This window comes from Alnus glutinosa, chromosome 1, assembly GCF_958979055.1.
Source record: "Alnus glutinosa chromosome 1, dhAlnGlut1.1, whole genome shotgun sequence".
NCBI lineage: Eukaryota > Viridiplantae > Streptophyta > Magnoliopsida > Fagales > Betulaceae > Alnus > Alnus glutinosa.
In genome coordinates, this window is record NC_084886.1 from 35,409,536 (window position 1) to 35,422,316 (window position 12,781).

The following is a 12,781-nucleotide window of genomic DNA, read 5'->3' on the forward strand; positions in this document are numbered from 1 at the left end:
AAGTAATTTTGTTATCTAAATTTAGAGAAAATAATTGGGTATCTGCTGCTAATGCTCTTACTTGATCGACCCTTAGAAACGAGATTTCTTGTTATATCCAAACTTTGGCCTTTTAGTGTTGTCACTCGACACGTGCTCCCCAATGCCCATGAACATTTCACAAGCACGTCACTCCCTTGAGTTTGTGACGTGTCATGTTACCTCACTAGAAACCCGTGGGCGTTGAAGAGCAATGACCCTCCGATAGCAAGCCAAACTGGGGTGGTGCATTAGTGCCGCCCGAACCCACACCTTAGCCTCAGGCCACCACAACCACCTACTTCTTGTAACACGTGCACGAAGTGCTTTGCTGCTAAGCAACCCTTCCCAGTAGTCTCATTGGGAGTTCATCTCCAAGAGGAGACCATTTTTTTTCTTTTGTGACCATCCTTTCAAATATTTTCTTAAGAGAATAACTTATATTAGGACGTGGCACAAACCAAATCCTTTGTACCCTCAATAGCATTAAGCCACATCATCCTAGAACACCAAAGCACTTCTACATGAAAACAACCAATCACAACTATTCTATTAAGAAACAAACCATATATGAAACCCATAGATCAAATCAACACCATCTGAAACATATTCAAACAGATATGAATGACTGGAAATTGTAGTTAGTTGTGAGGTCCAACTGGTGAGTACTAGAGCAGCAGTGAGGTTCTTTGAGCATTTTAAGCCCAAAGCTCTTTATGAAATCAACAACACCCCTTTGCAAAAAAGGTTTTGTTTTGGATTTCATTTTGATGAATTTTATGTGATTTTGTTTGGTAGCTGAGAAAAGACGAGAAAAGGAAAGAGAAGAAATTTTTTTTGGCGAAATGAGATTTTGAGTTGGGAAATGTCGCAAATATAGATTAGTCTTTTCTTTTGTTAAAATTTTTTCCTAAGTTGGTGTTCATAAACTGAATTTTCATTGCTTTTAGATTTTCTCAAATAACAGTGCTCTCTTTGAGAATATGTTTCAAATGTTGTTATTTTGATCCATGGGTTTCATATTTGGTTTGTTTATAAAGAGAATACTGTGATAAGTTGCTTTTCTAGAAGTACTTTGGTGTTCCAAGATGGTTGCTTAATGCCATTGGAGGGCACAAATAACCTAATTTATGTTGTATTCTTGTAAAAGTTATTCTATTTTATTTTTAAGAGAAATGATATTTTTATATCTTTTATACATTTTTTGTACATCTCGTTTTTAAATTCGCCTTTGAATTTCTGAGACTCACATTGGATCTCACAAATTCAATGGTAGATTTGAAACTTGATTATATGGAGATGTACAAAAAATGTATAGGAGATGTAAGTGTATCATTTCTCATTTTCATTAAAGCTAATGATATTTGTACACACATTGTATACACACTCACATTAAATATGAGACTCATGCATGTGAGACTCATCCATTCATGAGTCACATACCCAATATAGTGTTTGTACAAATAACACATTTCAATGATATTTGTAATGTATGTACACACACTTATATTTGGTGTGAAATCTTTGCATGTAAGATGAATCTCACATATATAAATCACACACCAAATATGGGTGTACAAATAAGATATCTCTTACAACATACCGCGTAGAAAAAATATTTTTGCACAACACAAGTCACAAGACACATGGATTGGAACCCATGTGAGTGAGACCTACAACATGGGTCCCACTCCATATATTTGGTGTTGTGCCCCAATCACAACTCTACCGCATTTAATAACAAATAGAAATGCACCGTGTGCCACGTCAGCCACGGCTCTAAAACAGTGTATGCCTCATTAACCTAAACGACACAGTGCACGTGGTAAAACGCAAGAATAGAAGAAAAACGGAGTGGCATTTCCGCGTCTCGTCTAGGACTCTAGATTCTCACCTCTGGGGCGTGGGGATGTGTTCCGTTACAGTCAAAGACAAAACTACACTCAAAGTTTTCCACTAAATCCAAACATATCCCTGGTCTATTAATCCCGCTTTTCCCAGTTCTGAGCCCTACTGTCCCCATTCTCTCCGGCTCTTAAGCATTCACCACGCTGACTCTGAGTACTCACTCTTTCTCTCTCTTCTGGGGATTGAATTTCCACTCTCTTCGTTTCAGAATCTTTGAAGTTTGTTAAACATTCTTAAGTTTGTGTTTGGTAATTTTACTGTTTTGGTATATGTGATGAGGTTGCCTTATAGCTATGATTCTTTCCTTTCAAACTTTAGATTATAAATGATGGACATGGAAGTGATGATTATTTCCCCAGATGATCGACGCTGATTAGAACTGAGCAATTTTATTTTATTTTATTTTTTTCTCTCTTTTGAGAAACCAAGCCAAGTGTTTCTGATCCATATCTCTCATAGCTGTGTTTTTTAAACTTTGAATTGGTAGGTCTTAGGCTTTTGTGGACCCTTCTAGGGTTTTGATTCAATTTTATCGTTCATAACTTTTTCTTTTTTACTAACTGGGTTTTACAGTTAGTTTGCTTTTTGAGTACTGTGTGGTTAACTAATGCCCACTTGTAAGCGTTTTAACAATTATTTGTGCAATTCTGATTCTCTTATTTCGTTCTGTCTATGTGTAGGTGTTCTTCTGGTTTTGAAGGGCGAAATAGTTGCAAGCGAGAATGGTTGAGTTTCTTTTTGAAGATATTTTTAGGATTGAGCGACTCGACCCAGATGGTAAAAAGTTTGATAAAGGTATATATGTTCCGAGATGCTTATTCTTTTTTACTAGAAACTTTCAGTTTAATATTCTCTCTCTCCGAGTGCTTGAATTTTGATTATAGTTTACAAATTTGTTATCTTGGGATATTGGGACTAGTTTTAGGAACAAGTCTCTAATTGCAAGACTGAAAAATCAAAATCCATTTGTTTCTTTCACATCATAATACTCTAGGGGTTGTTACGAGCATTGAAGCATACTTGGTGTACAAGTATTTACTATGAAAGTTGGCAGTGGGTATTTGAGATGGGAAAGCACTTGGCATTCACAAAGGATATTGGCGGCATGAATCAAAGCAAATTTTATGCGGAGAGAACGCCGGGGAAGGAACAAAAGGACCTTTAAGGCATAAGATTAGAAGGCATACTTTGATAAAAGAAAGCAAAAATTGTGGTATTGAAGGAGGTCATTATAAAAGGAGTTTATTGACATCCGCAGATATGCTCTTTCAAAATAAGCTTAAGATTTTTATATACAGTAGTGGAGCTGTCTGGGTTGATTTTGCTACTTTTAAAACCAATTACGAAGATTGTAGCTACTCTTGCCCCTGTCGGTAGCTGTACTCAATTATGTTTTGGCTATATCAGATAAAATGTCTAATTTGCACTTGCAGCTTCTTTTTATTATAAAAAAAATTGCCTCCTTTCGTTCTGAAAGATTGAAATACAGTAGTAGTATGAGCTTTTTATGATCATTCACTTGTATCTGTTTCCCTTACGAGCGTTTGTGCTTACAATAGAAGTTATGAACTTAAAGAATATGGGAGCTTGAATGGGTTTCGGAATTTTAGGAAAGTTTTGGCAACAATTTGACTGGAATTACAGGCCTATGGCTGCATTATTCACTGTAATATGCAGTAGTAGTTGCTAAATGAAATTCAAATTGATCATCAAACTAGAGCTACAAATCTGCATAGCAAACAACACTAGAATATGATTGAAAAATTTGACCTGCAAGCTACTATTTTGGTTTTTCATCACTTTTCATATTAATAAATTAGTTATATAGAATATCTTCAAGTGGACCTGTCTAAATTCCTCATTATTGGCTTAGCAATTGTCTTAAAAATGCTCATGCAGTATGAGCCATCACCTACCTCAAATCTAGCATGACTAGAAAACTCTCCCCAACACCTCCTAATATTTTTCCAAAGTCCTATCTCCGAATGATACAATTCCTTTCCCTTTGAAGATTACATGGCAGAATAAGGTTTCATTGAGAGTGGCGTTCTTTGTTTGGTCAGCCGCGTTAGGAAAGATTCTTACTAGTGATAATCTGAAAGAGCGGCATATCATAGTAGTTCATTGGTGTTGTATGTCTAAGAAAAGTGGAGAATCCGTTGATCACCTTTTACTCCATTGTGAGGTTGCCAAGGATTCCATCTTTAGTCTTTTTGGGTTAGTTTGGCTCATGCCTAGATGAGTGGTAGATCTATTTGCTTGTTGGAGATGTCAGTTTGGTAGTTCTCATAGTGCAATACTGTCGAAGATGATTTCATCATGCATAATGTTGTGTATTTGGAGAGAACAAAATGACCCTAGCTTTGAAAATACCGAGAGGACGGTGATGGACTTAAAAGACTTTTTTCCTTAATACCCTATTCCACTAGGCAGCGGCCTATGGTTACTTCGATATTTCTAGCTTTTTACGATTTTCTTGCTCCTTTTTCTTATTCTGGTTAGGTGTTAGATCTTGTCTACTTAGGTTGCGTCCTTGCGCTTTTTAATGAAATCCATCTACTAATCCAATATATATATAGTGTTTCTATTAATGGCTGTAGAACTAAGTTGGACCTGATTGTTACTACAATAGAGGCAGCAATTGTAAAGTAGTTTCCTTAGGACTCACTTTTTAATATGTGTCACTAGAGTCAGGATAGGCAGGGTGCCTTCAGTAGATACTTTTGGGTGGTGGCCCATTACCCTTTGAATAGAAGGTGTTGTACTGGGTTTATTTCTTTACAAAAAGTTTCTTTTGACACTTTCTTAATGGTTTTTCTGCTTGACTCTACATTAGCTAGGAACATTCTAGTTTTGGTTATAAGCTGAATGGTTGTTGCTTTTGACACTTTCTTAATGGTTTTTCTGCTTGACTCTACATTAGCTAGGAACATTCTAGTTTTGGTGAAGCTGAATTGGTGTATCGTGATTAGAAAACCGTTAGGCTTCTTTTTGTGTGTGTGTATGTGTTTCTAATGTGCAAAGTACTGTTCGCATTTTGTGTTCACAATTTCAACAATGTGTTTCTGTAGTTATCCGGCTTGAAGCAAAAAGTGAGAAGTTCGACATGTTCATGCACCTAGATGTGATGGTTACAAAGGATTTTTTAGTGAAAGAAGGTGATAAGTTCGCAATGGTACTAGCTCCGACATTAAATCTGGATGGAACACCTGACACTGGCTATTATACTCCGGTAATTATATTCCTCTTGTAGTCCCCAACTTTTGGGTTATGGATGATGTTAATGTTACAACATAAACTATAGCTCAGATTTTTTTTAGTGTTTATTCTCCCACATGAAATTTTAATTGTGAATTTAATTTGAGATCTTTCATTTTTAATTATCTTTAACATCAACAAACCCATGCCAATCAAGTCTAACTCTCCAGTTTGCTATGATGTTCTCTGTAATTTGTATAGAGATGATGTAGGTGAGACAAAGGACATTATAATTTATTTATTTTATTGCATGGAAAAACACAAGTAAAAGAATGGTCGCCAGCAGAGAGTGAGAGCAAGAACCTAATTAACTAGAAGGCAAAGTGAAAGGAGAGTGGGGCACGAGTGCAAGAGGGTCAATCTTAAAATGTTAATGCTTTGGTGCCTTTTGAGTTCTTTTACGTGTGCTTATGCACATATATACGAATTATATTGGTGGACGCTTCTTATACTTCAGGTTCAGTTAAGTAGAGTAAAACACACAATTATCAACTAGGCTGATGTCCAAGGCTCCTATCAACCCTTCTGCTTTGATTCAAGTCTCCATAATTAGTAATTTCTTTCTTGCATTTAATATAACTCACTTCTTGTTATAAGGAAAAGAAGAAAGCACAAGCAGAAGTGCCCTTATTTGGGTAAGAATAAAGAGTGGAGTTATCATACTGGCCTCAATTTAGTGGGTGACACGATCCTTGAGAATGCAGGAGATCATAGGACAATCTGTGCGCATAAGGAATTGATTTGTGCTACTGGAGAGAATCTGCTGATTGGTGACAGATTTGCTCTCAGTTAGTTGAATGATTGGCTGGGAGCTTGTTTTCCACCTTGTATTGGATGGATTATGAAATCTAAGGAACCTCTTGTTTAGCCTCTAGCTAGAATAACTTTGCAAGAAATTTTGGAGTCTAAGACAACTCTTCTGACTTAGTAACTGTTGTAATATTTACATGAGAATATTGGGTTTGTTTGGCAAAACTTTTAAGAGGGAGCTTTTTGTTTTTTGTTTGAAAAAGTGTTTTGATTTGATATAAATGTGAAATATTTGTGTGTGTTTAGTGTTCTGAGTTTGTTAATGCTTTTGCTTTTTTTTAGTATTAAACAAAAGGCTTGCTAAAAAAGTGTTACTAAACGAAGCCATCTTGTAATCGGTTAAGTAATTGAATCCTACATATGGTAATATAATTATCCTAAACCTATTGGCTTAAACTGGTGTTTTGAATTTTTTTTTTTTTTTTTAATCAAGCACTCACAGAGATTCTCTGAAGCTTTAGTTTTCAACTTTGACAAACTCAAACCTCAAGAAGTGGTATTAGAGCCGATGGTTCAATAGGGCAAGTGTTTAATGTGACTTTGCATGCTGCTTGTGGCTTTCTCCACAATAGATCGATGGTGACTCTCATGGTAGCTCCCACAGCGTTGTGTGTTCAAGATTAGAGAAACTTTGTTTTCAATAGAAACTTAGAAAGAGAAAGGCGCAATGTTAAACCTATTTTTGAGTAAAGGCTTTCATGGTGATGAGGCAATTGTGTGTGTGTTGCTGGCTCCTGTCATTGCACAAGGAAACTTGTGTGTTATTTCCACTCATGGTTAAGTAAAAGAAGCTCTAATGGTGAGTATTACAAATGGTGGTGGCATTTGACACTTGGATTCTTAAGAAAATGGCTTCCATTCAAGGGGAAGACTAATCAAAATGTAGTTTGATGTGGTATGGTAGAATGCTCATATGTGCAGGTAGAGATTTGTTTGGAATATTTACTTGTGAATGTATGGTTGGCCAAATGATCGAGTTTCATATTGGGACAAGAATGGATGGGTGATATAATATTATTTGTTCCAAAGCCATTGGCTCAAGCTTTGGTTTAAAAGGTGTTGTCGAAAAGTGTTGTATCAGGTCCTCGCAAACAATCCTCAAGGTGCTTATAGTTCAAGTCCCTCAAACTCAAAATCTAACATCGATTGCCCCATTAGGACTGCTACTATATGATGAAATAGCGATATTGTTGCCTAAAATCTATTTGCCTCATGACAGTTTTATGCACCTTGCAAAAGGCTATACATGCAGTAATAGTAATTTTGAGTTTTATCTGGACAGAAGCTTTAAATCTTAATTTGCATAGTTTTCATGATTTTCTCGACTTGTTCTTCCTTTCTAGCTAGATATTTCTCCTGTACACTCCCTGTGTACTTGAGTTGCCCCTTTTACACTTTTAAGGATATTTCATTTACTTATATATATATATATAAAGTAATTTGGAGTTTCATCTTGTGGGGTTTACACCAAATTTTTTGTGATTACAAGTCTTACATGCTTTTGGAAGTCATTATGCATGAGAGATGTAGGGTTTAATAGGATTGAAGCAGTTTTAGTTTGAGTCATTAGCATGAGAATTACAGGTGTTTTTATGTGTGGTAAAACTGTAATTTTCAGGAAGTCCTGCCCAGAATTTTATGTGGTCTATTTAGGGTTATCTTCTCGACTAGGCTTGGTCTAGGGTTTGCTAGTAGTTTTCATGAGTCAGCAGGTATGTCTTCTTGTTTCATGTCTGCCAATGGGGTGTTTCTTTAGTGGGTTTCAAAATTGGAGCTTAGTAGTCCCATTAGAATATAGAAAAGTTAATTATGTCTCATACGATGTCAAATTAGAGTGTTCAGTTGGAGAAATAGTTGCCTATTGTCTACCTCTTTCTCTCTCCCCCTCTCCCCATCTTGTTTTAAGACAATTTGACTCCGAACTGGCCCTTAGACGACAAATTGAGTCAATTTCTGTTTTGCTGTCTAAGAATTGCTTCTCATTAAACCTTCAAAACAGTCTCGACAACCCTATTCTACCAATTGTGCATCACCTTAAACAATCAAGTTCCATTACACGTACGCAAAACACCCCAATGACTTTGACTTTACTAGGCTCTCTCGCATCATTGGGGCTATTCTGTTTTCAGCCCTAGAACCAAATTTTTGGCAGCTATTTTTTAATGGTTAAATCTTCTTTTATCTGGTCTAATGACCCAATCGGCGGCATGTTCAACACGATGAATTATTACATTCTCTGATCTTTACCAACAAGTAAGCTGGCATCTGTAGTGCCTATGCATTTTTGAGTTTTTACGGTTTCTTGTAGGTTCAATGATAAAAGCTTCGGTGAGCCATGTTCAATTATAATAATAATACTATGTGAAGGATGATATACAAAAATAATCCTTTATTCCATGCTTTCTAGACATCAGTTCTTGGCTGTTGGCATTTTCAAATCATTAATGCTCTAATATTTCCTCATAATGAATTTTAATCTTTTCCCAGGGCAATCGGCAGTCACTTGCAGACAGATTTGATTACGTCATGTACGGGAAACTGTATAGAATTTCCGATGGTTCAGGACGTGGAACTAAAGCGTATGTATAACTACTTTTTAGGCATCAATTCTTTGTACGAGTCTTGGAGTCTCTTATACATGTTTACTGTTGATGACCAAGGAAAAATGCAAGTAATAATTAATCTTTATAGTTGCTGTTGACTTAACAGTATAGCTCACCTAAGCCTGCATAATCCAATTAAAAGGTGTAATATCCCCAAATGATTGTGGGAGTTGCGTCTGATTTGGACCATCCATGCAGTATGGATGGTTTGAAACTGTTCTGTTCTTGCAATTACTGTGGACAATGTTGTTCAAAGGGTGCTGAAGGTGCAGAAAAGTGTGTTCAGATATACAAAATTTTCCACTAAATAAATTGACCAGAGGTATGCTGGCATTGTAGTCATCTATTTTATTTAACCTTTACATCGGGTTCTGCTTTTGCCTTCAGGGACATAAATATTTCGTTTGGTGGGCTTCTGATGATGCTGAAGGGTGATCCATCTCATTGCAACAAGTTTGAACTCGATCAGAGGCTGTATATCCTCCTGAGGAAGGTGTAAAGCTCTTATTAGATCGAACTGTTGTTAACTTAATAACCCTTTCCGTTATGGAAGCTTTGTCTTTACTTGGCTAAACTCCTAAATGTGTACGTTGATAGGTGATGATATGAACAGCTTTCAGTGTGTTGTTGCAAATGTTACTGGCTTGAGAAATATGCAGTTCTATTGATAACTGGAAATTCCCTTTCTTTTCTCTAATTTTGGTTTAAGTATAAGGGGTTGGGGGGGATGGTGGCACCACCCAGGACCCTTGGTCTGCATATCTTCATTTTTTTTTTCTTCCTCTCCATCAAGTTTGTGCTTTCATCATGCTACATATCACACAAACATTTATAAAAATAGTGTGGCAAGGTCTAATAGTCTTTGGGAATTATGGTTTTTTTTTTTTTTTTTTTTTTTTTTTTTTTTAATAATTACTGATTCAAAAGCTATTAGACCATGTTAGGTCAGGTTTATAAAATATTTGTTGAATATTTGTGTGTTATGTAATAGCATTACTCTTGATCCAAATTTGGATTACCGAAATAACCCTGCCCATCGAAGAGGATATTCCTAAATGGATTTAGATTTAACTTTTGCTGTTTAAAGTTTTTAGCATGTTATTGAAACAATTCCTTTTACAATTGAATTTGAACAACATTCGGCATCAATTGCAATAGGATACCTATAATCACGTATGCTTTTCTTTTTTGTGTGAATAATGCTATACGTAAGACTTTTATTCATCTAAAGATGATGTGATTTTTAAAATCATTATTAAATTTGATTTAAATTATTTATTATATTTTGATCCAATAATAATTTTAAAAGCTTTATTAATTTTGGAGAAATAAAAGAGGTTAGAAGTTCTACTTATAATATTACTCTTTTACACATTCCTTAGAATTACTAACCAATTTACAACCGTCTTTTGCCTGATGCAACACATAATAATTATTGGCACTGTTGGTTGAGACTTTAAACGCTCTCGCGAAACCCTTCCCCTTTCTCTGAAAAACCAGAGAAACCACAAACCATGGAAGGGAGGCTCAAGCTTCACCCCTCCCCCCCCCCCCCCCCCCCCCCCCCCCCCCCAATCCTCCTTTCATTTCCCTTTCCTTTCTTTATGCTATCGCCTCCCAGCGGTTTCTATCGCCTTTCATGAGGCCCCTATCTAGCTGGGTTTTTTCCTAGCTTTATCCGCCTCTTCGGAGGCTATTTATTTGCTTTCTTGTACATCCACAAAGAAATCACCGGCTATCTCCTTCATCCTCTGTGGTTTTTGTGGAAATTGGAGAGGTTATTGGATCGAAAATTTCCAATCTAGATCTACACATCTCTGCCAGTTTCTGTATACCACTCACCTCTCCACTGTGACCACCGTCGTCCTCTGCTTCCAATGACACCAGCCGCCTCTCATTCCGATACCCATTGCCCGGAGAGTGGGTTGCACGCGCCAGCAAGTAGATCTCTTTCATCGGCTCGTGCAAGCCCAGCTTTCCCCTTCGCTCTTCACTGCCTCTGTTGTTGGTTTCTGGTGGCGTGCGATTCTTATGTGTGGGGAGAGGTCTCCAGAAGCTGGCGCGTGGTACACACGCACCGGCCATGGAGACTCCCATCTCCTGCCTCGGTTTTTTCTTTGTTAGTTTCTATTTCCTATGTTGTATTTTGGGCATTTATGTTTTTTTTGGTTTCTTGTGTTGTGTATCCTCATTGTATTTTCTGTTTGGTTACTCATGGTGTTGGGGTCCTTTGGATTCCTTATCCACCGTTTACCACTTTCATTGGTGGCCCCGTTCTTGTCATCCGTGTTAAGAACAAATAGGCCCGCATCTTCGAAAGCATTGCCTCCATGTATTTTCGTTCTTAGTTTTTCTTTTTTGTTATTTTGGGTTGCCCAACCCTAGTTCAATGTAATTTTCTTTATTGGTATCTATAAAATAATAATAATAATTATTATTATTATTATTATTATTTGCACTGTTCACTATCTTTGAACAAGAGATGTGAGGAAAAGAAAATCATTTTCACTGAGACCCATTTCTTGGGGCGTAAAATATTTTTAAAAAAAGATTTTTTCTATTTTTGAGTGTTTGGTACGATGTAAAATATTGATCGACTTAAAAATTTTGCAGTTAACCAAATTAAATAATCTTCATAAAGCGTAAAATGATTTACGCTACTCATTTGTGTAAATTATTTTATGGTGCTGTCTCACACCTCCAGACAAGCTATTGTGAGAAGGCCATTTATGAGACCTATTTGTCTGAGCAAGTTTTGGGTTGCCCGAACACCTGCCTGTGGATATCTTGGGTTAATTACAATTTACTAATTTCTAAGTAATGCTTGATACTATAGTTTTTATCTTACAATTGTCCAACAATGTTGTCATAGCACTCTTAACTAAGTTAGCTAACCATTGAATTAATTCTTATTAATTAAAAAAAAAAAAAAAAAAACAAAGATTCAATAGTTGATTGATAGTGTCACATCAACATTGTTAGACAATTGGAAGATAAAAACCATAGTATTTATGTTACTCTAATTGAATATTAATATGGGCAAAAATTTGCTAATAAAGACAATTTTCATGTCAAATTTGCTTACAAAAATACTCCTTATTGAGAAATGAATGCAATATAATGAGGACATTCCATGACCCCATATTTTCAGCAAGCACCAACTTTTACAATATTTCTAAGTAAAATGAATTTGTTTACTAACATTAATTGAGTTAAGTTGAGTTTTATATGAGTATGTTGTATCAATTAGCTAGGGACCACGCCTCATGAAGCGAAAGTCACTAATTCGAATTCTCCCTCCCCACTCTTGTGTGGACATGTCAAAAAAGAAAAGAAAAAAGTATCATTTAAAATGAAAAAATTTCACTTACCACCTCTAATATTTCATCACTTTTGCATTCAAACCCATAAACTTTAAAAAAATATCAATTTAGTGAATCCATCTTTTAATTTTTTTCAATTTCAACTTTTAGTTAGGATTTTTTGTTAAATCTTGTCAATTTCAACCTTTGAAAAAAAAAAAAAAAAACCAAATAGGGTAAAGTTTGCATACCCTCCTCAAACTACAATCAAATTAAACAATGTTCCCTCCAAACTACAAAAAATTGTCAATGTTCCTCCCAATGACGAAAATACATTAATAAAATAAAATCAATACAAATTAAAAAAGAAATACATAAAAACCAAGGGTGGTTAAATTTAAAAATTAAAAGAAAAACTAAAAAAAGTTTTGGTGTTTTTTTTTTCTTGTTTGTCTAAAAAAATAAAAATTATTTTCTTAAATTATTTTTTAGGCGTATTTTTGTTTTATTGAAAAAAATTGTAAGGTCATTGTTGTCTTTTTGCTAGCCTTGAGGGACATTGACAATGTTTTGGTAGTTTGAAGTGGGACATTGTCCCAATTAAATGTTTGGAGGGATATTGTCATTTGGATGGTAGTTTGAGGGAGATATTTGGATTTTTCTCAAAAAAATATTATTATTATTATTTTTTTTTCAAAGATTCAGGTGTGAGTATTTTTGCGAATTTCATTAAACCTTAACCAATGCTTAAGTTTTAGCAGTTTTTTTCTTTTTTCTTTTTTAAAAAAAATGGGTATTTTGAAAATTTTGACACCACTCCATTAGGATTTAACGAAAAATCATAATGGAGGGTTGAAATTGAAAAAAAAATTGAAAGATGGA

At 35.5% G+C, this 12,781-nt stretch overlaps 1 protein-coding gene and 1 non-coding gene across 4 annotated transcripts; both read left to right on the forward strand.

Moving 5' to 3' along the window:
- The first annotated feature begins 1,927 nt into the window (after positions 1–1,927).
- Positions 1,928–9,275, forward strand: LOC133858812 (DNA-directed RNA polymerases II and V subunit 8A-like). Of its 3 annotated transcripts, none has more exons than XM_062294270.1 (5): positions 1,928–2,079; positions 2,607–2,721; positions 4,998–5,158; positions 8,482–8,573; positions 8,985–9,275. In XM_062294270.1, the coding sequence occupies exons 2-5, from the start codon at positions 2,649–2,651 to the stop codon at positions 9,094–9,096; spliced, it is 438 nt and encodes a 145-aa protein (XP_062150254.1). In that variant the 5' UTR covers positions 1,928–2,079; positions 2,607–2,648; the 3' UTR covers positions 9,097–9,275. The 3 variants fall into 3 exon arrangements, with proteins under 3 accessions (XP_062150254.1, XP_062150255.1, XP_062150256.1); XM_062294271.1 differs by having other exon boundaries at positions 2,046–2,174; XM_062294272.1 differs by lacking the exon at positions 1,928–2,079 and adding an exon at positions 2,109–2,144.
- LOC133858989 (small nucleolar RNA Z103) lies at positions 2,261–2,374 on the forward strand. Its single transcript, XR_009898658.1, has one exon. It is a non-coding gene; the product is annotated as a small nucleolar RNA Z103 (small nucleolar RNA).
- Positions 9,276–12,781: the final 3,506 nt, after the last annotated feature.

Excerpts from the sequence above, each read along its gene's own strand:
- LOC133858812 (XM_062294270.1), top strand. The coding sequence starts at position 2,649 with ATGGTTGAGTTTCTTTTTGAAGATATTTTTAGGATTGAGCGACTCGAC. Across the intron at positions 2,722-4,997 it reads TGGTAAAAAGTTTGATAAAG|TTATCCGGCTTGAAGCAAAA; the intron begins GTATATATGTTC and ends GTGTTTCTGTAG. Across the intron at positions 8,574-8,984 it reads TCAGGACGTGGAACTAAAGC|GGACATAAATATTTCGTTTG; the intron begins GTATGTATAACT and ends TTTTGCCTTCAG.